Source organism: Xiphophorus couchianus, chromosome 14 (genome assembly GCF_001444195.1).
Source record: "Xiphophorus couchianus chromosome 14, X_couchianus-1.0, whole genome shotgun sequence".
NCBI classification, from domain to species: Eukaryota; Metazoa; Chordata; class Actinopteri; order Cyprinodontiformes; family Poeciliidae; genus Xiphophorus; species Xiphophorus couchianus.
The window spans coordinates 21,158,245-21,185,989 of NC_040241.1; the positions used below are offsets into that span (position 1 = coordinate 21,158,245).

Sequence of the window (27,745 nt, forward strand, 5' to 3'; positions counted from 1 at the left end):
TAAAGTTAAAACACTTCTAAAAATCTGTCTTTTCCAGACACAAATTGTTTTTTTTATTAATTTGATAAACCAGAGGTGTCCAAAGTGTGGCCTAGGGGCCATTTGCGGCCCATGGACTGATTGTGTTTGGTCCATGACCCCCAAGCTCAAATTTGACCCCCAACCTCAGTTATTTGGTGCAGATGGAGATTTTCTATTTTTAATTAGGATAAAATTATCATAAAGGAAAATCTTCTTACAATTGAAATTATTAGCAACAACACTAATTATTTGTCTTTAAACCAGGTTCATAATTATTCAATGACTTTTACTCAAAAGCTGACTTTCTTGCACCCAAATCTGCTTTTAATTAATTTATTAAACCTGGCTGAAGTAGTTTGGTGAATATTTCCACACACCAGAAAACATGAACTTATTTCAAAAGCAGTAGAAACTCAAATGGAAGTTAAAAAATTTGAATTTTTAATAATATATCCCCCTTAAGCTGTAGCTTTAAATAAATTACCAGTCACACTTAAAAAATGCTGATAAAAAAACAACAAAAGTATACTTTACATCCCACAAATAAACCAAAACTTCCACTATCTAAATAATGAATAATAAAAACAGACACTACCAGAGCATGCTGTAACTTTTGCAGTATATTTTCAAGCTTGTACTCACGTGGAGAAGGCGTTATTCTGCCTTTCACAGCGGATCCCCTTGCAGTTGTTTGGTTCTTCTGAAGCCTTGGTTTCGTAGTAGAAATACAGCTGGTTGAGTCCATTAGCAAACGCTAACAGAACCTACGCATGAAGATACACAAAAACAAACATTTAATCTGTTTTCTTCAGCTAAAATCAACTTACAAGTAACTTTTCAGCAAGATATAGAGGCTTGTTTTAAGTCAACAATTCCTTAATATTGAATAAAAAGTACTAGTTCCACTGGCGCCGTAACCTAGCAACCCCAGTCAAGCCCAGCCCGTCACCTAGCAACAAAGTTCTACTTCTACTGGCAGATTATTTCACCTATAACAAGATATTTTCCCCACGTAATAAGTGAACAAAACTGGTGCTTCTCCATCCATATAAGGAATTATTTACTTAAAACAAGCCTCTATTTTGCTGAAAAGTTACTTTAAGTTAATTTTGTCTTATTTCAAGCTGGACTAAAAATACTTGGTAAGATTTTGTGTTTTTGCACTGTGCATCCCGCCAGGCACTTTTTAAGCTTGTTTTGATCTCAAACAGAACAAAAGCAAGCTGGAGTGACAAAGACTTGAAGCCTCAGGTTTACTATGATTGTTTTGGGGCCCACAGGGAGGCGAAGCAGCCCACATGTGAACTGAGTTTTAGGTCAGGAGCTCCCTTGAGAAGGAATTAATAAATACTAACCGTCGTGACGCAGACCTGCAGCATCTGCTAGCTGGAAATTCAAGGATTCAGGATGCACAAATCAAAAGACATAAAATCTGGGTGTAATACTGAACTCAGATCTGAACCTTCAGAGCCATAAAGTTACAAACTCGGCCTTCTACCACCTGTAGAACATTTCCAGAATTAGAGGACTAATGTCTCAGCGAGATCTAGAGAAACTCATCAATGCTTTTATCTCTAATTGATTACTTCACAGGTCTGCCTAAAAAATCTATAAAATCCAGATCGCTGCTACTGGAGTTCTGACTAAAACCAGGAAGTTAGAACACATAACACCAGCTCTAAAGTCCTTACACTGGCTCCCTGCAGCTCAGAGAATAGACTTTAAAATACTGCTGTCAGTTTATAAATCACTGAGCGGCTTAGCACCACAATACATTAAAGATCTGCTGTTGTTGTATCAACCTTCCAGAAGAGTATTTCTACTATTACTTGAGTAAAATTTCTGGATTTTCTACCCACTGAGTGAAAAACAAACATGGTTTAACCAAAAATTCACCAGACACACATCTGCTGTGTTTGTTAAAGTTCAAGTTTTTTATTGAAAGAAACTGGTTTGGAAAAAGGTTATTTTGCCTGATTTTGTTATTTTTTGCTACTTATATGAATTATTGTCATTACGATCCTTAAAATACCAAAATTTCCACTTAACTTTACATATTGGTCCAACTGATTATGTAATTTTTAAATATTAAATGGTTGATAATTTGATCAGTTACTTGAGTAGATGCTTTACCAAGTATTTTTTATCTCGAGTACAATTTTTTAGGTACTTTACCCACCTCTGGTTTTTATGATTTTGAAGTGCCTTGTTGCTGAAATGTGCTATACAAATAAAGCCAATTGATTGATTTTCCAGGAAACATAATTTTCTTCTGTTGTTTGAATATTAACAGGATACACTGGAAGCCTATTACATCCACTAAACTCGTGTGAGAGCGACAGCTGAGATATATGAATGGACATAGGAAAGTTAGCAACAATTAGCAGGAAGTCATTAAAACAAGCAACACCTAATGAGCTTTCGTTCCATGTGCGCAGTCTTGATGATGCCTCACCAGACAGTAAATGAAGAGAAACTTGAGGATGTCCAGCAGCATCCTCCCCAGAGAGATCTGCAGAGGGCCGAGGTGGGAGTTGGCTGTGAAGAGGGAGATGAGTCTGAGCGAGCTGAAGATGTTGGCGATGGCGAACAGAGCCTCGGCGATCAGCGTCGGGTGCCACATCTCCCACTCCTCCCTTGGACGAGAGGAGTTGTACTGGAAGGAGAGAAGGAAGAGAAGAGGGGAGTGGGAGGAAAAGAAAAGGAATAAAAGCAGTCAGTTCGACTTCACGACAGACACATTCAGGTTCACTGTATTCAGTCTAACAAAATCAGTCCAGCCGCTTCTGCCCCACAGTTACCGACGGCAACAGAAAAGGGAGGGGGTGGGGGGAGGTGTCAGTTACTGGTTGCTATAGTAACCACCAACTGCCAAGAGCAGACTAACAAAACTTAAAACACCAATAAATGTCTGGAAACAACTTCATGACTAAACAAAATAAATTCAAAGAATAAATAAACAAATTTGGATCTATAATGTTGTTAAAATAAAACCGTTGCACTCCCCTCGCCTGAATTTGTCAAAATTACAAAACACAATGAAATAGGGAAACATATAAATTAATATTTCTGAAATATTAAATATCACATGTCATAACTAACACTTTGAATGAATAACACACTAAAAACAAAGTTGTGCTCTGTCAAACTGTAAAACTGTTCAATGAAGAACTCAGAATACACTTTTAATATTCAATTCAAACTCATATTAACCAACTTACAATAATACTAATCAGAGATGTGGGTCAAATATAACAAATTCTACATTCACCGGGAGGATGTGTTAACACTAAATAAAGACTTTGCCCATGTCTTCAACTTGTTAGTCTGTGCCTGCAGTGTCATAAACCTACTGACAGGTCGAACAACGCGACCAGTCCTAACAGTTTCAAAATATGGATGGGTCATCTGTTTGTCAGGCTTTTTAGACTCTTGGATACTCATGTATAAAATGACAAACATGACATCAACCATACATTTATACTATGATACTTTCTAAAATGTTCAGCTATTGTATAACTGGAAGATCCTTACCTTTATCTATAAAATAAGATTAAATTGGTGAAGATTTGTCTGTAAAACATTAAAAGCTGTCTTTTTTCCTTCCTTTTCCGTTCCCGCCGTTGTCCTCCTCGCCTCACCGCATTTTCTCATGCTTTGCTTCCCTCCTAATTCTAAATTCAGCTATGAACCCTCCACAGCACTGGAATCTCGTTACCTCTTCCTCCATTAATGCTCCCCGTCCTTTCAAAACACACATGGGTGCACAACCGGAAACAGAAAGTACGAACACAGATGCGCTGTCATTAAATAATTGCACCTTTTCTCGGATGCATCAAGTCGGATGACGGAGCAAAATCTCTCAACATCTCCGGGTGATTTTTAGTGCTGCTGAATATTTTAAAGAAGAATTAAAAATACAAACGGGAAAAAAAGTTTCCAGCTGCTGCTCCTTTGTGCACATGTCAAAGGAGGTATGTGTGTTTTAAATATATCTGTATGCATGCAATTATAATGCAGACCTATGTAGGTGGGCCACCCGCCACCATCAGTGACTCACAGCTGTTGCAGATGGCCCAGCCGTCTGGTGTTTGTGTGAATGTCTGTGTGTGTTTTTTAATTACATCATTTTCTCTTAATTAAAGAAGCTGTTCAGCTCTTTCAAGTGGGGCTGTCAGAAATATTTATGAATAGTCAGCACCTTACCTGCAGTACACTCCAGTCTGAGTGATCTCAGGAAATATTTGGAGAATCTCCTAAAGCTAACTCAAAGTCTAACAAACAGCTACGTAAAGGAGAGGTATTCGGTTGCACTCAGGATTGTTACTTACTTAATCCATGTTTAGACTTAGATTTAAAATGTAGGGTTGTTGCTTTCTTTAGGAGTAGCTTGGCATACAAACAAATACTTTGGTAAACAAATGAAGAAATTATAAAGGTCTCAATATCTTATCAAGCTAACAGCTAGTTATAGTCAAGCTAACAGGACCAAGTTAACATCTATTACTAACTTGGTTACAGCTAAAGGAGTCAAGCTAACAGGTAACTATGGTCAAGCTAACCGAACGAAGACAGCAGCTAATAGTCAGCTTTTACTAGTGTGGGTACAACTAAGGAGTCACGGTAATAGCTACTTACTATTCAGCTAACTTAATGGTCAAGCCAACAGCTAACTCTTAGCTATTATCAACTAGGTTACATCTAAATGACTCAAGCTAACAGCTAGTTACTATCAACCTGTAACAGCTAATTATGGTCAAGCTAACAGAACCAAACCATAACAGTCAGCTACTATTAGCTTGGTTACAGCTAGTAGCTACTTATTGCCAAGTTGACAGCTACTAACAGTCAGATTTACAGTTAACTAGTCAACATAAAAGATTACATAATCTTAGAAATCAAGCTAACAGCTAACACTTACAGATGAAAAGCTACTTTAAATCAAGCTAACAGCTAACAGACGCAAGCTTGGCTATTTATAAGTATTTTGATAGCTACTCAGTGACAGGAAGATGTAGGAGTAAGTTTATAATTATCTTAGCCTCCTAAAATAAATTAATCTCAAAATCTGATAGTTTTTGAGATTAAAGGAGTCAAGCTAATAGGTAACTCTGATTTTTTACTTCTTGTCAGCTTTATACAAGAAATTTGTCATATTATCATTATTTTGTCAAATGAACAGTGTCCAAATTGCTGTGTTTTTATTGGGTGCTATTTAAAAACTATTTATTTAACATAATTTATACTTGAAAACACAGTTTTTATAACCAATTATGAGTGTCCTAATTAGGACTTACTTTGTATGCAATAGTTTTTACAACTTAAAGTGAGTCTGCGAGCTATCAGTGTTATTTTCTCACGTCTCATGTCATTGTTGTCTTATAATTTGCTTTACCAACAGATAAACATGGTTCTATTGTTCGGGTTATGGAGAAATATTTCATCTCTCCTTTACTGAGCAAACAAACCAATTGCAAACATTTATATTTGCCAGCTGCCTGTTGTTCCATCACTGCCTGATTACACAGTATTGCCACAATCGCTCAGTTTTATTGCACTGCCAGATCTTCAAATATTAATAGCCTCGTGATTTTCTCGTCCATCACGGTGCCAGATGTCTTTACCTTGACGTAAGCCACTATCTTCAGAGAAATGGTGGCCAGGTAGAGGGAGTTCATGGCAAAGTCCATTAGGTTCCACCAGTCATGGATGTACTCTGTGAATCCCCCATCCCACATCTCCTTGATCTCTGCCCAGATAAAACCTGAAACACACAAGCAGACACATCCCAACATCGCTGGCTGTTCATACATCAATGTGTTCCTCTTTCAGCAGACACAGGTCATTAAGCAGGGAGCTAGCATTTTTGTTCTGTATGACTGACTTTACATCAAGTCAAGCTTTATTCTAAATTATTCAGAAGACATTTCCTTGCTGGAATAAACAAGATTTTAAGGCTATGAAAAGAGAAATGACCTTGGTTAGCTTGGTTTAACCCTTAAGTCTGATATCAATCTCTCTGGTGAGTTTGGTTCTGTGACACATCAGCTCAGTGGCTTTTCAGTGTCCCGAATTTTCAGGCTGGCTTGACGTGCAAATCTAAATATTTCAGCAGCTGCTGTTATGCCAAACCAAGAGGTTGCACTGCAAAAACACAAAATCTTACCAAGTATTTTTGGTCTAGCTTCTAGTGCAAATATCTGAGCACACTTGAAATAAGGCAAACTAACTTATATGTAACTGTTCTGCAAAATATAGTTTTGTTCTAAGTAAATAAATTCTTAATATGGTTGAAAAAAGTACTAGTTTCATAGGCAGATTATTTCACTAATAGAAATATATTTTTGCTTTGTTATAAGTTAATTTATCTGCCAATAGAGCTAGCACTTTTCCTTGTTATCACGTACTGGTAAAGTATGCATATAAATCAAAGGAAATATCTTTGGTTAGAAAATATCCAGAATAATTAGTCAAGTCCTATATTTTCAATTACTGCAACATCAATACAAAAATGTCAAACTAATTTAGTTTTATTCACTGTTAGCTGCAATGATGGAAACAATCATGGATACTTTAGCAAGAATGTATCTGGAACTTTGAATAAACTGTTTTGGATTTATAGAAAAAAATTTAAATTTGACAAAGTCTTCTCAGGCCTAATGGTGTAAAAATGGTAGTAGTTGATTTTATGATTTTTATGCTTTCTTCAAGTACAAACAATAAATTAAAATGCAGCATTTTCATATTTTAAAGTGATTTTGCCATTTTCCCCCACAAATTATTATGTTTGCTGCCATATCAAACTCATTTTATGGTGTTTTATGAATTCATCTATCAAACAAACTACAGATGGAACATCAGCTTTTATTTTTTATGAGTTTCTCAATAACTGAACATATTTCCCTTTTAGTCAGTTTCTAAAGTAGAAGGAATTGCATGAAATGACGCAGAGTAGCAGATGGTTTTATATTTTTCAGAATGATTACAATCAGGATTTGGAAATGATTGGTGTCAGCGCTTTGAGAGAAAGAAGACGGAGATGTAATCATTCATTTTTCACACCTACCCACTCGCACCCACTCACCACCTCCCCCACGCGCTCCGACCACACACATCCGGAGCACTTAAGCCCACAGATATCTATCTCTGAATGATTAGCAATCAGCCACAAAGAGTAACCTAGGATGTTTTTGATTCATTTGTTTTATGGAGAGAAGACAGTTTGGCTGTTTGTTTGGGTGTGAATTTTTCAAATTTATCTGTAAGATCTACTGTATTTTTGTTACAAAGACTTTGAAACATTTATTTAAGTGCTGTCGTGTTTTTTATTTTGTTAGTTAATTTTATACGCTTCTTTTTTGTTTGATTACATTATTATCCAAGAAAGTAGGATTTCACAGAAACTCTTCTCCACTCTTTTGTTGGGTCCCAACAAAATGTTCTTACTGACCAATTTGGACCTGCATTGGGGACTTTTGATACCTGTTTTGACAAGATTTAGATCTGATAAGATTTAGGTTTGACAAAATTTGGATTTGATAGGATTTGGATTTGATCACAGTTGAATATAAGAATGTAAGAATTTGTGGCTACGTTCTTCTATGTACAACAAAAATGATGCTGACAGTTGTTTTGGTTTGAGTATTAAAGACAAAGTTTTTAGAAAAGGTTCTCCAGTTTTTTTAAGGTCTTTCAAAGTTTTTTTTTTCTTTCATTTGAGTCCTTACACTCGACTAAAAACGAGGTTTTAAACAAAATTCTGAAACATTAACAAGTTGAGGACAAAAAGAACAAGAGTCAGAAAGTCTCTAAAAAGCACGACAAAAATAATTCAGCTGATCATCTGCTGCATATCCAGTTTCTAATAATTAAATTACAGTTTTCTTAATCAAACGTATCTGTCAAAGTGGGTTATCTCCATTATTGCAAGATGCAACTGAAGACATTTAAAGGAATTATGTTTATATGACAGGCAGTTAACGCAAAGAACCTATAACCCTATATTTAAAACTCAGCTTTTTCAGTCTATAGTTCCCATAAAACTAAAGAAAGTCAGGCCAAACTAGTTCATTTCAACAACCTTAACAACCATCTTTAAAGCAGAATTACATGTTTTCTCTTACTTTTTTGCTACGTTTTGTTCGAGATGTCTGTTCAAGAAAATATTCATGTTTCAAATTGGTTAGTCTCTAGGTTTTGTTTTCTATGTCGAAGCAACATAAAGTCATACCTTCATTTTCAGAACCTTGTTATGTCTGAGTGACTTTTGGGGTGATTTCAGACCTGATAGTCCAGTAGATTTGGTTTGATTGGGAAGACAATTGCAACATTTTCAGCTGGAATCAAACACTTTGAGCAACCTGTTCCCCTCCTCGCCTGTGGAGGCACTGCACCACGGATCACTGAAGGAAACAACATGAAAACCTCTGAAGAAAACTTATGTGCAACGTCCTGCTTCACAAAATGTAAACCAAAATAGAACGCCATCAGATTTTAGCAGTTGTAGGATTTCTGTTTTGTCTTTGGTAAAAGATAACAAGCAATTTCTCCTGCTAGTGCTACAAACGAACGTTTGTTTTGGTTGTATTCACCACTGTAGTCTGTTTCTTTTTCCACTCTGCTTGGCATTCACATAAGCCTTCGGACCGCATCAGAATTCACTTCAACTGAATCAAGATCTAGGTTTTTAGACAGGCCAGAGTTCACTTATTGTGTCACACAAACACAATTCCTGACAAGTGACAGAGTTTTTATTAAGAAAGTTATAGTTTAATTATTGATAACCAGACATGCAGCAAATGATCAACGAAACATTTTTGATTACAGAGTTTGATTACACATTCACACTTCCACAAACAAGCGCGACTTTCTACACAAATAGAGTTCAGTTAAAGTGGACTAAACATGGCTGCTGTGAAAAATGTCAGACATCAGTGAAAAATTTAAAGAAATGTTGACCAAGACAACCTTATTAAAAGCTTAGAAGAAAGTCTGAGAGTTGAGAAGTATAAAAGATAATGAGTGTGTATTTAAGACTTTGCCCTTTTGTAGCTCGAACATATTAGAAATAAAATGCACCACAGGGACAAATCGTTTGTTCTGAATTAACTCCGGTGTAATACTAATATTCTGAACTCACCCAGCACCCAGGGAAGGATCATCCACTCCACAATGGTGGGTGGGGGTCCCTGCATGTGCAGGTTGGTGCGGGCGATGTGCTGCGACGCCAGCAGCAGGAGGAAGAGGAAGGTCAGGTAGGACGCGGTGTGGCAGATGAACTTGATGAAGGGTTTCTTGATGAAGCGCCCCAGAGCGCTCTTTGGGGCCAACAGGTAGATCTGAGGAGGCGGGAAAGAAACACAAGCTGGTTGGATGGCGAAGAACATGGCAAACAAAAAAAAAAAAAAAAACAAAAAAACCCAGCCCTGCAGAGGATAGTAAGGGGAGCTCAGAAGGCTATTGGAGTCCCAAAGTTACACTGCAAAACGCTTGTTTTAAGTCAATCATTTCTTGATGAAATTCCACTGGTGCTGTTACTTAGCAACCCCAGCCAAGCCCAGGCGGTCACCTAGCAACCAAGTTCTAGTTCCACTGGCAGATTATTTCACTTATAACAAGACATTTTCCCCCTATAATATGTGAAATAATCCGCCAAAAAAAACGAGTATTATTTTTCATCAATATGAAAAAATATTGATGAAAATATTGAATATCTATATCTGGCTGAAGAGTTAAGTTAGTTTGTCTCATTTTATGTTCACTATGATATTTGCACTACAAACTAAACCAAAAATACTTGGTAAGATTTTGTGTGTTTGCAGTGCAGGGATCCTCACACCATCGGTATGAACAGTTTGGTGGTAAGTAGTTACATTTACTCAATTACATGTGCTTGAGTAACTTTTTTTGAAACTTTGACTTTTAGTTTTATTTTAACCTTTTACTTTCAGATGAGTAATTTGAATATGAACTCTTATACAAGTAAAATTTCTGGATCCTTTACCCACTGAATGAATATGACAAAATTTCATTTTTAATTTTCTTTACACACCTAGGTCAAGTTAGAGATGTAGAAATAAACACCTGCAATCAGCTAAGATGAGAAAAAAATATATACATACAGCCTTTATGAGGCTAAAACATTTACATTTTTTATTTTTCACATTTACTTCGTATTCAACTGGAGTCATTAAAACATTCAGAAATCAGCCAAAAGCCTTTATAGAAAGACATTAAATGACATTGCAACCTTTCATTAATTAGATGAATAAATATCTCTTCATATCATTTTTTTTCATCTCATAGCAGAAATATATATATATATTTTCAAACATTTTTAGCAGCTAGAAAACTTGTTGAGAGTTGAGAAATTGGTTGAAAAACTCAATCAACCTTTTTAATAAGTGCTGAAATCCCATTTTGTGTCTCTAACATTTAAGAAATTACAAGCTTACAAGGTTTTGCAAATTATGCATGTTAAGTAATTTGTATTAAGCATAAATTAAGCAACAGGGATTAAATCGATTGGACAGAATTTGGTTTACATGTAGCTGCAGACTAGTCGTGCTAGAGAAGGTTTAAATGGAAACTGAAACAATAAGCAGCTTGAGGAACCAGAGGATGTTTACATGATTTGTCAAAACACTGATGTGCATTCACATGGAGGAGGATTACATGAATTTAAACACTTTAACTACATTAATTACTCTTATCAACATTATAGCCAGAGCGAAATTAACTCAACTGAAACCAGATTGGTTTGCTCCTATGCATGTCTGCATGTTTATGTCCGAGTGCCCGTACAATCTGCATAAGAAATTATGAGAAAATGTGAAAATACTGGCTTCTTGTTTTGAAGTCTTAGTTAATATGAATATCTTAGTTAATATGAAAAAAGACGTTTAAAAAAACAAAGACTACATAAGAAAATGTGGCATTAGACCCAGATGATTTGGAGCTTATTCTGTCTTCGGTCTCCTTGCTGTTATTACCAAGATAAAATTTATGAGTGATACTTAGTGTTTCAGTTTCACTCTTACCAGTGAGAAGACTGGGAACAGCAGTCCGATGATGAAGCAGGTCACCAGTTTGACGGCCCAGTGTCGTCTCCTCCAGCCCGGGAAACCGTCGTACCAAAGAGTGGCTAGCAGCTGCTGGCAGTTTGGCTGCGCTACAAACTGGAACCAGACATAGAAACTTTATTACTTACTAAAGTAATAAACTAAAAAGTATAAAGCTAAATGTTGGTTTGTTCTCCATGTTTGATTCTTGTTCTGGATCGCTAAGTAATAAACTAATAGGAGTTTCTGTAGGTTTTGCTCTGATTGAAGCTAAATGTTGCTCTAATACAATGAGCACACCACAATTTATAAAAGTGAGTTGTAGATTTGTACAAACAACTGGTCATGTTTATGCCGTTTTAAACAACCGATACCTCAAATAAGCTTTTCCCAGTGGTTGGAAAAAACACATTTTTTTATGTCAAACGGTTTTATCAACTCGGCTTCCTAAACATTATGGACTTGAATACATTTCAACTGAAATAGACAACGCTCCAGTGATGCAACACTACAGATTTTATTTCTTTACTCCAAAACGTCTTGAGCTTTAGATGAGTACAACACTTTGTTTTGTTTTTTTCTGTCACAAAATTGTAGTCACCCTGTTGTTGTGGTCGCTTTCATTTACATCTCATTAAATTCCTCCATTGACAGTTCTGGCATTAAACCAAACCCTTTTGTCCCTGCCGGACATTAATAAATGTCCCTTTATGTCCCTAAAGACCAGTCAAGTGCTTCTGTCAGGTTTCCATTTCACTCCCATGTTTCCATTGTAGTTTCTTCCCTGCTTGTTTTGGTCTTTGCTGTCCCATGTCTGCTTTAGAGTGATTAGTTTGGTCTGGGATAAAAATCCAAACACTATAAATTAGCTTCTCACTCTAAAAGGGCTGCAGCTACAGAAGGTTATCTATCACTTTAAGCTGTGTGTGTGTGGATAAGATAATGCTAAAAGTGTGTTTTCCTCTCAAACAAACATCCTATTAAATAAATGGACTGAATAAACATCAGTGCTGCACATCCCACCTTCACACAAGGACACACACAACTGTTATCAAGCAAACATTTAGCTAAAAGCTAAAGGAGGCAGACTGCCAAAAGATGATGGAGTCAGCGCCTGCGGCTGTCAATCATGAGTGATCCACGGCTACGTTTTGACGGAGGAACATTTGGCGACGGCTGTACATTTCCACACGTCCTTGTTTTCTTTTGAACATTTCTTATCGGAGTGGGCCCGTTTCATAAACAGTTGATCCTGGCACATTTTATCTGGAACGTCCTCATCTGCTAGTGTTAGACTGAATCACTACAGTTTCACCAGGACGGCGTTGAGTGTCGCAGCACTTTGTTTTGTGCCAAGAGGGAAAGATGGACGTGGAGATGTTTACAAGACATTTTCTTTTCTCTCTTTCTTTTGACTGTCTCTTTTGACTTCAGAGAGTCAAATGAATCTCTCTCAAGTCTCTTGACTTCAGGAACAAAATTCAAAATACACTGCATAACCACTAAATATCTCAAAATATAGGAGATTGTTTAAAGTTAATGATTTCTTAATAAGTAGTAGTAGTTCCACTGGAAGATTATATCACTTACTATAAAAAATTTTTTTCATATTACAAATCAAAATTTCTGCCAGTGGAACAAATTTTTGTTTATTTAGTGGTTATTAACTTAAAAGCTCCTACATCTTGCTGTAAAGTTACTTCTGGGTTAGTTTAGTCTTATTTTAAGTTGAGTAAGGTCTCTAAGGAACTAGACAAAAGAGAATAAGATTTTGTGTGTTTTCTGCAGTATTTCATAGTGAAGTAGAAATAACTTATAAAGTAACTTTTCAGCAAGACAAACTTGTTTTCAGTAAATAATTCCCTAATATTCCCGAGCTCCATTGGTATATTATTTGACTTATCACATGAGAAAAATATATTGTTATAAGTGAAATATTTTGCCAATGGAAGTAGAACTTTTTTATCAATTTAAAAAAATTATTCAGTCAAACAAGCTCTTATATCTTTCTGAAAACTTACTTATAAGTTAGTTTGGTCTTATTTCAAGCACACTAAGATATTTGCACTAGAAATTAGACCAACAATACTTGATAAGATTTTGTGTTTTCTGCAGCTTCTTTCAAACACTGCAAAATTCACCGAGGTGATTCACTTCAAAAAGACTTAATTTTAGTGCAGATTTTTTCGTACACTTGAAATAAAACAAAACTTATAATGTAACTTTTCAGCAAGAAATAGGAGCTTGTTTAAAGTGAATAATTCCTTAATATTGATTAAAAAGCTGTAGTTCTATGGCAAATTATTTAACTTATATGTGAAAAAGTGAAACGTCCCAGTGGAACTGTTACTGGGTTGCTAGGTGACGGGCTGGGCTTGGCTGGGGTTGCTAGGTAACGGCTCCAGTGGAACTCTAACTTTTTCAGCAATATTAAGGAATTATTTACGTAAAACAAGCCTCTATATGTTGCTGAAAAGTTACTTGTTAGTTAGTTTTGTCTAACTAACTAACAAGTAACAACTAACATCTTAGTTGTTTCTTGCACAAGTAAGATGGTTGTGCAAGAAACTAAACCAAAAATACTTGCCAAGATTTTTTTGCAGTGATGTTTATATATAGAAAAGCAGATTTAAATGATTAGATTTTTTTATTTACTATTAGAAGAGTCTTCACAGGTAAAACTTTAATGAATGAAGATATTGAGGGTTAATTTCCTGGGATATTTTCACTCTTTGGGCGTTGAGTGTAAAAGTGTTGATCTTCCATCTGTCTAACATGTAAAAGCAGAAATATGAAAACAATTGGCCGTCTTTGGAGGATTTTATGGAGGAGTTGTCTCTAATAAAAACCTCTAAATATGAGAACTTTGTTGTGGAGTTTCTGCTCTGGGTTTGAGTTTTCCCTCGTCTTTCAGACTCGGGGAGCGATGGGGGTTGTGACCTTAGCGCTGAACAGAAGCGGTTTGTTGAACCTCCGCCGGGTAACGCGCGCTGCCAGAATGTGAGCGAGAAAATTGGATAATGCATGTATTTAATTATACAGATGACACGATAGAAGCAGAGGAAGAGGATAAACGGGAGGAAGCAGGAGATGTGTTAGAAGTCAAACCAAGGAGCCTGCTGCAGCTTCACCTCCTCCTCGTCCCTCCATCGCCTCCTCTCTCATCCCTTCCTCTAATCCTCTTCTTCATCCTCAGTGTTCCTCTTCTGCCTTTTCACCATTTCTCCTTCACATCCCACTTTGCTTTCTTCACTCTCTCCTCAAAATCTTATTGTTCCTTTGTTTACTTCTTTTTTCTCTGTTCCTTTATTAATTTCTCTTCTTTTTCTGTTTAATTGGCCTTTCTTTCCCTTTTCTTCCTTTCTTTCATTGCCTCTATCTTTGTTTTGTTTTCTGTCTTTCCTTTCTTTTTTCCTATTTCTCCCTCTCTTCCTTTTTTCTTCCTCTCATGTCTCTTTCTTCTTTTTCTTTATTTCCTCTCTCTTTTTTTGCCTTTTTCTCTCTCTCTCCCTTTTTCTTCCTTTCTTTTTCTCATTTTCCCTGTCTCCTTTCTCTGTGTTTCTTCCATTATTTTCTCTCTTTCCTTCTTTATATCTCTTCTCTCTCCCTCTCTTTTTATCTCCTGTTCTTTTTTCTTTCTCTCTCCCTCTCTTCTGTCTCTCTTTTAATCTATTTTCCTCTCTTTCTTTCGGTCTATCTCCAAAGTCCTTCCTTTCCCTTTCTTCTCCTCCACCTCCTCCTTTCTTTTCTTGACCTATATTTAGTCTGATTTTCTTCTTTTGCTTTCATCTTTGGTGTTTCTTTCCTTCTTAACTCCTCTCTTCTTTTCTCTCCACATGTAATCAGAAATCCTCATCCTCCTCTTTCTCCTTCACTCCATCTTTCCTTAATATTTAATACATTTCTCACTGCTTTTCACCCTCCTCCATCCCTTTTCCTCTTCATCCCTCCTTCCTCTTGTCTGTTTTCCTTATTCTCTCCTCTCCCTGTTCTCTTTTCTCTCTCGCTCGTCTCCAGCTTCGTTTCTTGTTCCTATGGCAGCGGTATGCTAATGAAGGATCTGAGCTACAGCAGAGTCTCTCTCTCTCTCTCTCTGTGTGTTTCAGCTGGAAAACATCTGTGTCATAATTTACCAAACCTGTTTGAGTTTGACTTCATTCAAAATAGCTTCTAAAATCACGTCTGACAGAAAATAAAAAATGGACGCCTCTGACAGGAAGTGGTGTGTTCTGGTGCCATGAGGCGCATTAGAAACCACCAGTGCACCTTAAACCCAACCTACGGATCAGCTCCACTTGCATAACGCGATGGAGGACGGTGGGTGGTGTGTTCATCATCGCTGGTCAGCCGGGAGCCGCAGGATGATCAACATAAACACAAAGTCCAGGAGGAATCGGTGAATCAGTGAGTGGTGGGCGATCAGGTTGCTCCAAAGTTGGGCTCCAGGGGCAATAATGTGGTGCAGGTGTTACCAGAGGAGGGTAAAATACCCAAAGATTTTTCTCTAGTAAGAGTAGTGATACTTTAACAAGGTTTTCCTCTAGAAGAAGTAAAAAGTAGCCGACCAAGAAATGACTCAGCAGAGTTTGGTAGGAACAGTAACACTTTACTAGACGGGATGTGCATAAGACTGACATGACACTGTCATAAACATGAAGGAGTCTTTATGAATGACTATGACTGCTGTCATGAAGTGTCATTCAGTAAATAATTACACTTTTAATGAACGGTTGCTCTAGCAATTACCTTGAAATTCCATTAGAAGTGCCAACTTTGCATTAAAGTGTCATTATTTACAAAATAATGCAAAGTTAGCACTTTTAATGGCATTTCAATGCAACATTTAGAGTAACTTTGCATTAAAAGTGTCATTATTTACTTAATGACACTTCATGACAGCAGTCATAGTCATTCATAAAGACTCCTTCATGTTTATGTCATGCCAGTCTTATGGATACCCCGTCAAATAAAGTGTTATCAAAGGAACTAGTCACATTTACTTGAGTAACTTTTATGAAATAAAATACTTTTAGGAGTATTTTTACTATGCTGTACTTTTTACTTTTACTTGAGTAATTTTATTATGAAGTATTTCTAGTTTTACTTGAGTAACATTTCTGGATTTTCTACCCACGGAATGAAAAACGAACCAAAAGTTCACCAAACACAAACCTGCAGTTTTTGTTTAACACAGTTAAAGTTGTTACTTATATGAACTATTGTCATTTTCATTCTTAAAATACCAAAATTTCCACCTAACTTTATATCTTGGTCTGTTTGATGATGTAACTTTTAAAAATAACATCGCCAGACGGACCAAAATATAAGGTTAAGTGGAAATTTTGGTATTTTAAGGGCAAAAAGAAAATGTTTCCACATCAGTTACTTTCAATAAAAAACATCTGAAACTTTAACAAAAACTGCAGGTGTGTGCCTGTGTCTGGTGAATTTTTGGTAAAAAAAAATAATTTTTTTTTAATAGTTTTTTATTCAGTTAGTGTAGAATCCAGAAATTTCACTCAAGTAAGAGCAGAGATACTTTAATAAGTTTACTTAAGAGTAAAGAGTACAGTAAAAGCACTTCTAAAAGTAATTTTTTTCCACAAAAGTTACTCAAGTAAATGTAAGTGAGTAAATGTAACTAGTTACTACCCAACTCTGGGTAGAATTAGCCAGAATTTTTGGGACCAAAATCTGGGTGTAGTGATGGAGAGCCACATAAAGACAGTTATAAAGTTGGCCTTCTGTCACCTGAAGAACATTTCCAGGATTAGAGGACTAAAGAAATGTTTATCTTTAGTCACATTAATTTCCATGACAAATGTGTGCAAAGTTTTGTTGATATTCGGCTCAGAAACAACTAAAATCATACGTGAATAAGTCAGAACACAAAATCATGCTTCTGACACTTCCTGTCATCTTCTTTGTCGTTTTCACCAGTAGTAACTTCTGTTTGTTGATCAGATAACAAAAAAGTTTCTCCATTGCAATTTTGCGAAATACACCAATTTCAATACAGCCAAAACCCCAATTCATTTCACCACAAGGGGTTTAACGAAAACATGACTTTTTTTCAAAATGGCCATGTTTCCATTAAGTGAATTTAAGTTCATAATTCCAATTTGTGAAATTATATAGTCAAGCTGGTTTCTTCACAGGTCTCCATAAAAACATCAGTCAGACCTGGTCACCCCTTTTAAAACTGTCTGTGGGGATCCTAAATATCTAATTTAATCAGTCTGTCTGCCTTTTAGTTTAAATAAAACCCAGTTCAAACAAAGTTTGGGTCAGTCTTCACTTTTCCCCCTGAAAGGCGATGTTGTAACTCATCATCGTCCTTCTTTAAAATTCAATTTGAAAGGTCACAGTGACCAATTTCAACAATAAATCAATAAACAAAGATTTATTGTTCTTCAATAAATCTTTAAAAAAACAATTCTTAGGTTTTAAAGCATCTTTATCCATGTTGAAGGTCTTGACCATATTTTTAATAATTAGCTCAGCCATCTGAGCATTGTCATGCCTCCAATATGAATAATGGAAATAATGGTGAAGACTGAGGAATAGTGCCAAATGGTAATAATCACATTAAATTTTGGAAGAAAATATTAATTATAAATATATTAAGTTTTCTTATTAAACCAAAAACAAATAATTGGTGCATAAAATATGACTTGGAAAACTCCTGATCTGGAAAAACACTCAAAATCCTGAGATAATACAGATATTAATGCCAATATATTGACTAGTTTAGCATAGATTAGCAGTTATACGGCCGTCACTGATGCTTTGGGTGATTTGTTCACCCAACTATGCTTCCCTCCATTAATAGTTTTCTTTTACTTCATGTCATTTTACTCCTGAAAACTGGGGAAGCACCGTTGAACTAGATGATAAATTTCCGGTCCATCTTAAATTGATTACCGCGCTCCGTCTCCTCTGCTGCCTCTCTCTCCCAGCCGGCCAGCGCAGTGGTGTGAAAACGGCACAGGATAAAGTCTCAAACTTAATCTCAGAGTGCCTGCAGCACAGAAAACCAAACTCTTTCATGCTAGTCCAATAGCAGCTTTACAAAACACACACTGCTTTTACTGCTGGCTGGAAATGGCTTAAACGGACGTAGACAAGAATGTTTTCAGTAAAGAAAAATAATGAAAGTGACAGAAAATTACACTACACCATCAAATAATTTTTTTATTTAACTCTTAAAATCTAAATTATTGTAAATTATAGTTTGAACAAACATCAAAGTAAACGAGGTGCAAAAATTATTGATAATTGATAATTTATCTTCTTTAACATCACTTTTAGTCACCTAAAATATCAAAAAAGTAAAAAAATATAACTTTGTTAGCACATTAATTGAAAAACCTTCAACGTAAGGGAAAACAAAGATATTTGTACGGGGTTAGGAACCAAAACTGCCATAAATATTGAGATTCCCTCTCAAAATGTTATACTACAACCACCAAATATACCTTAATATGCATTAATACACACAGTGGAGTTCCACCCCAGAAGCTAATATTTACAGTGTTCCTCATTTATGCTCTTGGAGGTTCAGCCAATCAGAGTCCAGGAAAGCAAATACTGTTCCTGGATTGGCTGCTTTTCAAACGCCAGTCAATAATTTAACATGAAATTTTAGGATTTTTTGAAAATAATTTTACAGAAAGAGTCAAAAATACTGAACCACAAGTAGAGAGTGGTTTATTGTATTTATAATATTTTTTATTTTTTGCATTTGGTTGATTTAAAACATCACATCAATCTGACTACATTTTATTTACAAAAATAAATCAAAGTGTTTTGTAGAATAATTATAATAGAAAATTTCACCAAAATGAAAATAAATATAGAAACTGGAACATTCTTATAAATACTCAAATTTCATATAATTTAATCTAAATGTATTTATTTTCTGAACATTTTACATTTCACTATTTCTGTTTATCACGTTGGTGATTCTTGTTTGGACTAGTTTAACTGTGTGCAAAAGACGGCTGCATATTTTTCTGCATTTTTGGGTTCAAACATGTCAAATTTACAACAAATAGGCTGTTTTGAGTCATTCCCATTAGAAAAAGAAACTTTTGTTACAAAACAGCAAAGAAAAAATTATTTTAAGTAAGGAAGTAAAATACCTTTGTATCCATGTTATGGTTGAAGCAGCTGAAAGGATTTTATACTTTTAAGAGAAAAAAAAAGGAAATGTTTTTATCTCTCTTATGAGAGTTTTGGGCCTAACGTATAAATATAAGTATAACTAGGTAAGTAAAAAACATGAGAAATTATTTGGAAATATGTGTTGCACGTCTTTTAGACTGATTTGAGAGTCTTTTAAAAAAGAAAGCAGAAAAAAAACATTTAAATTGCAGACAGCTAAAACAAAAAACACCCACACATGCACCAAATCCACACAACAGCCGGAACGAAACACTCCATGAAATGTGCCCTGCTGGCAGCCTACAGACTCTCAAGTGATAAAATCAGTGGACACTATCCAGGAATGACCACAAAAATAAAACAGTTTTGATGCTAAACATCATTCTTATTAATATATTCTTCTTATTTTATCTTTTCTTCTATAAACTGCAGCAGCAAAGGCACAAAAAAAAAAAAAAAAAAGGTACTTCTCGTCCTAATCATTAATGAATGCAAACAGTTATCCTGTGGATCCTCGAGGCGAGGCGTACACTGGGAAACTATCCAACTGGAAAAGTTGGTCCTAAATTGCAGTTTATTGAGCTGCTCACAGCTGGGCCGGCGGAGCCCTGATGACTCATGATAACCTGCTGGAGTGAAGCAGCCGCGCTCAGCGCAGCAGGACGAATGGGGGTTTTACATAATTTGCATTTCCGCTGCTGCTGCAACTTCTGCAGGTTACGTGACACCGGGCAGGACAGGCGTTACACAAGGACGGCAGCTCTGCTTTCGCCCACAGACAGGTAGCGGCTGTTGACCCACGAGCTGCTGAAACACCAACACAAGACTGTTTACACTGGACAGGGTCGAACGTAGCAAGACAAAGAAGGAGGAACGTAAAGAGGCTTTAAAAAGTGAAGGGAAAGTTATGGATGTTCAGAAGAATGCAGGAACCGCTTCACCGATATAAACCGTAAGGTAATAAAACACAAAAATATGAGTAGCTGCTTGTATTCTAGTTTCGCTTCAGTTTACAGGGAACCTGTTATGCAAAAAGTTCAAATTCTGCATGTGTTTGTACTTTGTTTCTACTGCTTACAAAAACAACACAAACGCTTAAAAATGATAATAAAAACGAAAACATCCAGCAATTTTTCTGGCAACAAGTTCATGTTTTTTTGATGTCTGGAAAATGATCTGTTTTAAAAAAAACTCAAAAATTGTTGAATCACATTTCGAACAAATGTGACCAGCCGAGCCCAGTCTGTTACCTAGCAACCAAAGCGGAACTCGAGCATGTTTGGTCAGCTGGTTTTACCGCGCTACGCTGACTGCTGTGTTTTGTTCTTTTGTAGCCTGTCAGTCACAAACTTTAATAGACGATAAATTGTCTCAGAAGTTATTGTGATAAACAAAAGCATTGTTTTGAAGCCATTTTCAATGGTATAATAATGCAAGAACACATTCTCAAAACTCTATAAACTTAAAATGCTAATAATGCATTTTAAGTTTATTGCTTTTTATTATTGTGCAGTGGAAAATGTATTCCAGTTCCATTTAACACTGGAACTGGAATACATTTTAGAAATCCAAAATAAATAAAGAAAACAACAGAAAAAACAAATAAAATGAGCTATGAAGTAAACTAAATTGTCTATTTGAAACCAAAGAGCCAGACTCAAGACTTTGTTATTCAGTTTTTGTAGAAAGAGAAAAACGACAAAATTCATGCAAATGGAAATTAGTGAGCTAGTGTTAATTTATCATGCGATTTATTGATTTATTGTTTATTGCAACAAGCTTAGCTGTTGACTAACCATCCAGAAACTGCTTGCTACATTATTGATGGTTGTGCAGAAGGCTCTACATCTGCTTTTCAAAGTAGGCAGGACTGAGCAGACTGAAATTTCCTGATGTAAGCAGGATTTTGTGCAAAAAATTTAATGTTTTGTAAAGCCCATAAAAGGTTAGAGGAAGTACCTTTAAGGTTAAAAATAGCCATCTTCCAGTCAGTTAAACACAAAGCCAAGCCATTTCTAGACCCAACAAAACACACACACACACACTCTTTCATTTTGAATGAGGCAACATGGATCTGCAGACTGCAGGGAATTGTCCCGTTTTCATTAATAAAACAATAAGAACCGCTGCCACCACCACACAGAGAATACAAGAATGTAAACACAGTTACCAGAGGGGATAAAACACAAACCCAAACATTTGCTCTCCGTTTGTCTGCAGAACAGATCTGAATTATGAGCCCAAATGTCAGACTCTCACTCAAAGCTCTCACATCCAGCTAATTCTGTCGACTGTTGAGGTCTCAGTCCAGGCGCTTTAAATATTCAAACTGCTGCCAGCTTTAAAAGTTTGCCAAGCGTTGCACATTTAGTGAAGAGGCAGCCATGTGTTGTAAATGACTGTAATGGCTGTAAAATTAAAGAGCTTCGCTTCTGCTCCATCTAATCTGGGCAAACTGGAGGCTAGAAACTGGAAAACAGCAGCTATTTAGGAGCCACTTGCAGCACAATCACCTAGAAATATATGAGGATCATTTTGGACTTTGTCTAAGATGGCCGCTGGCCTTTTTTAAAACCCATTTGCTGAAAGTTTTGTACCAAAGATTGTTCTACTAAAATATTTATAGCATGCTTTCCAGTGATACCAGCTGTATTTAGGCAGCAGAGATAATAAGAAAGATTTAAACAACTGCAGCATTGTCCTTTAATGTACAACAAATGTTTTTTATCCAATTTTTAAAAGCTAAATATTATTTAAAAGGTTATAAGAGAGGAAATAATAATATTCATATATGATGGTTTGTAATCCGGGCTGCTTTGTGGCACCTAAGGCAAAACTTTTGTGTTAGAAACAATTCAAAGTTGTTTCCATGATGAAAACATAGAAAATGATGTTTCAGTTAATGTTGTAAGTAGGAAAGTCATCTCTGAGCTGCTTGCTTGTTCTGCTACCAGGAACTTATTATGCAAAACACATATTTTCATATTTCTGTACTTCTGCTTGTGTTCCTGCTGCTTCTAAAAACAGCACAAGCGCCTAAAAGAGCAAACACCCAACCGTATTCTGGGAATAAGTTCATGTTTTTTTGCTGTCTAGAAAATTAACCATTTCAAAATTCTCCTTAGTGCTGAGTCACACTGCGCCGTAACCTAGCAACCCCAGCCAGCCCAGGCCGTCACCTAGCAACCAAAGCAGAACTCGAGAGAAATGTTTTTTTTGTTCACTTACCATCCAGAAACTACTTGCAGCAAAAACTAATGCTAATGAAAATACTAATGAAAGATGCGCTTCTGTTTGCAGCCATTTTCACATGAGAGCGTAAACGCTGAGCTGGCCAAAAGCAGCTTATTTGGATTTGAAGTGACAAGATGCCCTAAAACAGCCGAAATCTCATTATGTAAAAATGATTTTGTGCAAAAAAAGTAATGAACATGTTTTGCGTCGCCCCGTTTCTCCTGCTGCGACCATCACCGAAAACGTCTAGGCTCAAAATAAAGAGCAAATCGCAGGAAGGGAAGCAGAGCTAACCTGCTGTAAACCCTGAACCTCAGTCTCTCTGACTGCGTTACCAAAAAGCCGCTTCCCAGCTAATTCAATTAATAGGCCAATTTCTGCTGTGATCTCAGAAATACACTCAGCAGTGCTGGGTAATTTAATTTCTCTACAGCATGGTGTAATCTGCCCTCAATGTTAAAAGAAAGCAATCGGCTTACCCAAAGTCACGCTAACGCTAATTCACTTTCTGGGCTCACACTTGAGGTTTCTGTCCTCTTATTCACATATTTACAGGGTTTTATAGAAGTATTTATGCTGCTTTTAGTTGTTCGCATTAGAGCAGAAAAAATAAAGGACTCTGTTGTCTTTAAAAAGCAAAAAAGGAGTAACGAATACTTGTGTGTGTATTAAAAATGACAGTTTCAAACATTTATTTCAAATATTAATGTGAAAACCGTGGGGATCTTTGCACATCTAGACACTGAAACCTTTGCTGTTTCTACTTCACAGAATTACCTCAAGCTCATGTCAGATTGGACGGAAACTGCAATTTTCTATTAGATAAAGGTTTGGACTTTGACTGGGCCATTCTAACACATGAAAATTTTTAAATCTAAACCAGCTCTGGCTGCATGTTTTGGTCTTAAATCGTCTGCAGCTTCTTGGTTCCATGTTTCCATCAAATCAGGCCAGCTTCTCTGTTCCTGCTGGAGAAACGAACCCCCAGAGCATGACGCTACCACTACCATGTCTTAAACATGGGGACGGTTTGTTCAGGTTGGTATTCAGAGTTTTCTTTTGCCAATTTTACTTTTTTATATTTTTTTTGCAGCTTCTCATGAACAGTGCTCAGTTTTTCTGCTTCACATTTTTACAGTTTTGTCCTCTCTCTTATTGTATTCGCCTCTTTGCATAACTTTTATTCATCTGTCTGGTGCCAGTTCTTTTTCATACACCCACTCCCCCTACTCAGCTCGGTTCATTTCAAGCAGCAACGGAGCACACTGGCATGAAGTTTAAACGATTAAAACCGCACTGCGCTGAAAATAGCCTTTCAGAAACCTGCAAAAGAATCAACTCATCACCGTTTGGAAATGACAAACAGAAAAGGAAAGTAAGAAAAAAAAGTATAACTGGGTTATATCAGCGTGAAGTTGTATTTTAACTTTTCAGAGGTTTACAACCATTCTAGCACAAAAATAAAAACGCTTGAAATACATCAATGTTGCTCAGAAATAGAAAGCAGAAGCGGACACTACGAGGTTATACACAGAAAGAAAAGCGCGTTGCGTAACCGCATGCAGAAAGCGAAGAGACAGGTTGAAAAAAATCCGGCAGCAGCTTTCGGTGTCCCACTTTCTCCTGTTTGGCTGCTGATCAGATTAGTGACACTTTCTGTGGATTTGTGCATGTGTGCAATTTGCAGCAGCTTCATGAAACAATTCGCAAAAAGCTGTTTCCAAACAGAGCTAAAGCTAATGTGTGTGTGCAGCTGCTGAGTGATGCCTGTGAGGATCAGGCCGAGGTGAAGAACATAAAAACGAGGACAGTCTGCCTCGTCTAAATGCTTTCCTGTCACTTCAAAGAGTTTCTAAAGGTTAAAATTTATATTTAGGGTCAAAGGTCTGAGTTTTAGATGAGATCTTTGAGGAGTAGTTAAGGGAAAACAGAATGTCCTCATGTAGATGTTTGTGTGTAAATATCAGAGAGTGATAACATGTGTTGAATGATTAATTAGAGCAATAATTCAGAAAGCAATGAATAAAACTAACAACAAAAAATGCAGGCGGATATATTATTCAGCTGCTGCCGACCTTATTAGGACGCCGCATCGACTTGCTTTTGTTTCGGACGATTCGTTCTGCCTCATTAGGACCGGGCCGGGATCCAAACAGCGTTACCGGTCGCAATAAAGCCTGTATTTATACTAAAACAGACCCCGGAGAGATAACAACCCGCAATCTATTTATTATTGAGACTGCTCTAAATGTATAATTTAGCGAGACTGCAGGTAACTCCGGCCCCAAGGACAGTAAAAGACTATTAAATGATTCAATATCCACACAGAGACACACATAGAAATGGGCTGGACCACCATGTGGGCACAGAACCAGGCCGGTTTATTAAAACCTAATAACTGACGGAGCAGCTACTGCTAGCGGTTAGTTATAGCAGGAAATCTGTTTTTGACCTTTCTGATCAGCTCGTCTTTGCAGAAATGTTTTAATTTGAGCCATATGGAAAATATTTCAGTCCTATTTGAGGTAATCTCGACTGAATACAAGTCCAGACTTTGACTAGGCCACTCCAAACTCTTTATTTTGTTAGTTTAAGCCACTAAGAAGTGGATTAAACAGGGCGAGCTTTAACGTAAAGTCATGAACTGATGTCTGGATATTCTGCTTCAGGGTTTTCTGGTAGAGAGAAGAATTTGCAGTTCCATCAAACACAGAAAGTCGTCCAGGTCCTGAAGCAGAAAAGCAGTCCCAGAGCATCACACTTCCACCACCGTGTTTGACTGTTATGATGTTTTTTTTTTTTTAAATGATGTGTTGGTTTAATGTCAAATGCAATAGGACAGATACGTCTAAAAAACATCCACGTTTGTCTCGTCAATCTACGGAATTTGTTTTTTTACAAACTCCTTCTAATCATCTGTTTAGAGAGAAATATTAGACTTTGTTTTGTTTTAGGCGTTTCTTATAAAATACACCTCTGCTTTTGCTTCATCTTTAATTATTAGAGCTGGGACTTTCAATTACTTTAATGGATTTTAACACAATAAATCGTTTTTTTTTGTGTTTGTTTTTTTTTACAAAAGTCCCAAGCCGGAACCTTTGTAGTGCGTTTCTGGTACGCCTGTAAACTTGATGCACAACCTACATCCGCTAACAATAGCAATTTATGATAAAGCTGCTTCTATTGGCCCAATGGGGATGAATTAAAACACAATCTGATAAACGCTGGAAAAGACTATTGTTGTATCCAAGTGCTAAACAGAGTTAGCGAAGCTTTTCAAGACTAAAATAGCATCTCAATGCTAAACATGTAGCAGCAGCACAGACAGAAATATCTTTTCAAAGAAATTTTATCAAAGATCAAAAGTTTCTGAAACAGTTAGATTTGGAATTGATGGTTAAATAAACATAAAAATAAAATAAAAAATAATAAATATCTTGGTTATTAAGCTCACAGTTTTATTTATTCAATAATTTAGCAGTAAAAAGGCTTTTGAATAGAAAATGTTGCTTATTTTGTTCATAACATTGGATTAAAATGCGACTAATTAAATACAGACCCTGAAATTGACTTAATTACAAATTTACATAAAGTCTTATCATTAATAATTAGGTATCTATATATCTGTGTCCATCATTTATTACTAACACGTCTGTCTGAAATGCTCTAAAACCATAGAAACATATTAAATCTCTAATTATTTTTATTACTTTAAAAAACTGTCTTAAACTTTGATCCCTTCTGTTTCTGGTTTGGGTGTTTCCCCTCTCCATCTCATGTCTGCTGCTTCTTAATAAAACCTCCATCTAGTTCCGAGCTGTGATTAATTTCTTCCCCCATCTCTTTTTGATTGCTGTCATTTGTCAAACTGTCAAACAAACTTCAGCTCTTCTGTTGCCCTGTTTTCGCCCTGTTGCTTCTTCATATCTTCATTTCAGGTATTGCTGACATTTTGTTTCTTCATTTTTCTCCGTTTTTTGTCTCCAAAAACGACACTGAGGGAACCGACAAACACGTGAAAATTACTCTTTGCTTTCCCCGGCAGGTTTCTTTACATCACATCCTTTTCCTGCAGCAGTCAGTGTAAAGAGGTGAGCAGCCGGATCCACAAAATGCCCGAGTGTTTTGACTGAAAGGCCGTCAATGTTTTTAAAGAAGTCCTTCCTGAATTCCTGAATTTGTTGAGACGGTTTTCAGACATCCTGTAAGTCTGATCACATCATGTTGGCGCAAACGTTTTACTTTTTTCAGCGTTTAAGTATCAGACAACAATGGAAAAAGAAAGCAACAGCTGCTGAACAATACATTGTTTAAATTTAGCGATCTGTAACGAGCTAAAACCTACTATTTTAGTTAGTGTTAATAAACATTAGCTTCCTCATTTGTTAATAATGTAGCGTCCCATATTTACAGTAAAACACAGTGCTGCCTTTGCTGTACTGATCTGTTCATGTTTCCCTGCACCAGCATTAGCATTAGCATTAGCATTAGGTTTTGTATTGTTTTTCTGCTGCAACAGAGGAGGAAAGTAGATGCATCTGGGCTGCTTTGGAGAAACGCCAAGTTTTCTTCTCTTTCTTCTAAAATGGATTACCACACCCACACACACACACACACCAAACTATTAACAACAAAACCACACACTAAGCAGTGTTTGATGTATTGGTTTATCAACAATGATTTCATCCTGTTTCTCTGGCTTTTTCTCCAATTTGCTGAGCTACCACTATTTAAATGTGAGTCGATATAGAAGAATGATTAAGAGAAATTAAATTGAGAAAAAGTTTGTTGTATAAGATTGATCGGCTTAATCGAGATTAATCAACTAATTTAGTAATCGATTAATCACTAACTAGAATGTTCAGACTCAGAAAAAAAACGAATTTCTAAAAAATCAACATATTCAGAGCAGTAATTGAGCCAAAACTGTAAAGAATATATAAATAATAAAAATGTATATGTGAATACGTGACAACCAAATATTCTCATAGTTTTAGCTTCATCTGATTCAAATTCTGTAAAAAGCTATTAATTATGCTTAGCTTTCCAATTATTAATCAGTTAATCCAAAAACTAATCAACACACCAGCCGGTGGGTCTGAGTTTTTTACGCTGCAGGTGCATCTTTTGCTATGAATGATCTAATGTTCACTAAAAAGATGTTATGTTTTAGGTAATAATAAGTTTATTTTCTTGTTTACAAAATGAATTGAAATATTTATTTGCATATTTTAAAGTATTTCTGATATTGTAGAAAAGGTTTA

General features: G+C 36.3%; 1 protein-coding gene and 1 long non-coding RNA gene across 2 annotated transcripts in view; one reads left to right on the forward strand and one right to left on the reverse strand.

The window, feature by feature from the left end:
* The window catches only part of trpc5a (transient receptor potential cation channel, subfamily C, member 5a), a 119,789-nt gene that overhangs the window by 21,519 nt on the left and 70,525 nt on the right, over positions 1-27,745 (reverse strand). Inside the window, exons 9-13 of the mRNA XM_028039058.1 lie at positions 11,061-11,198; positions 9,161-9,359; positions 5,646-5,785; positions 2,477-2,677; positions 664-785 (exon numbers count right to left, since the gene is read on the reverse strand). Coding sequence (XP_027894859.1) covers positions 664-785; positions 2,477-2,677; positions 5,646-5,785; positions 9,161-9,359; positions 11,061-11,198 — 800 coding nt within the window. The remainder of the gene's footprint in view (positions 1-663; positions 786-2,476; positions 2,678-5,645; positions 5,786-9,160; positions 9,360-11,060; positions 11,199-27,745) is intronic.
* On the forward strand, positions 18,950-26,753 carry LOC114157814 (uncharacterized). Its single transcript, XR_003598276.1, has 3 exons — positions 18,950-20,204; positions 23,253-23,519; positions 26,527-26,753. It is a non-coding gene; the product is annotated as an uncharacterized LOC114157814 (long non-coding RNA).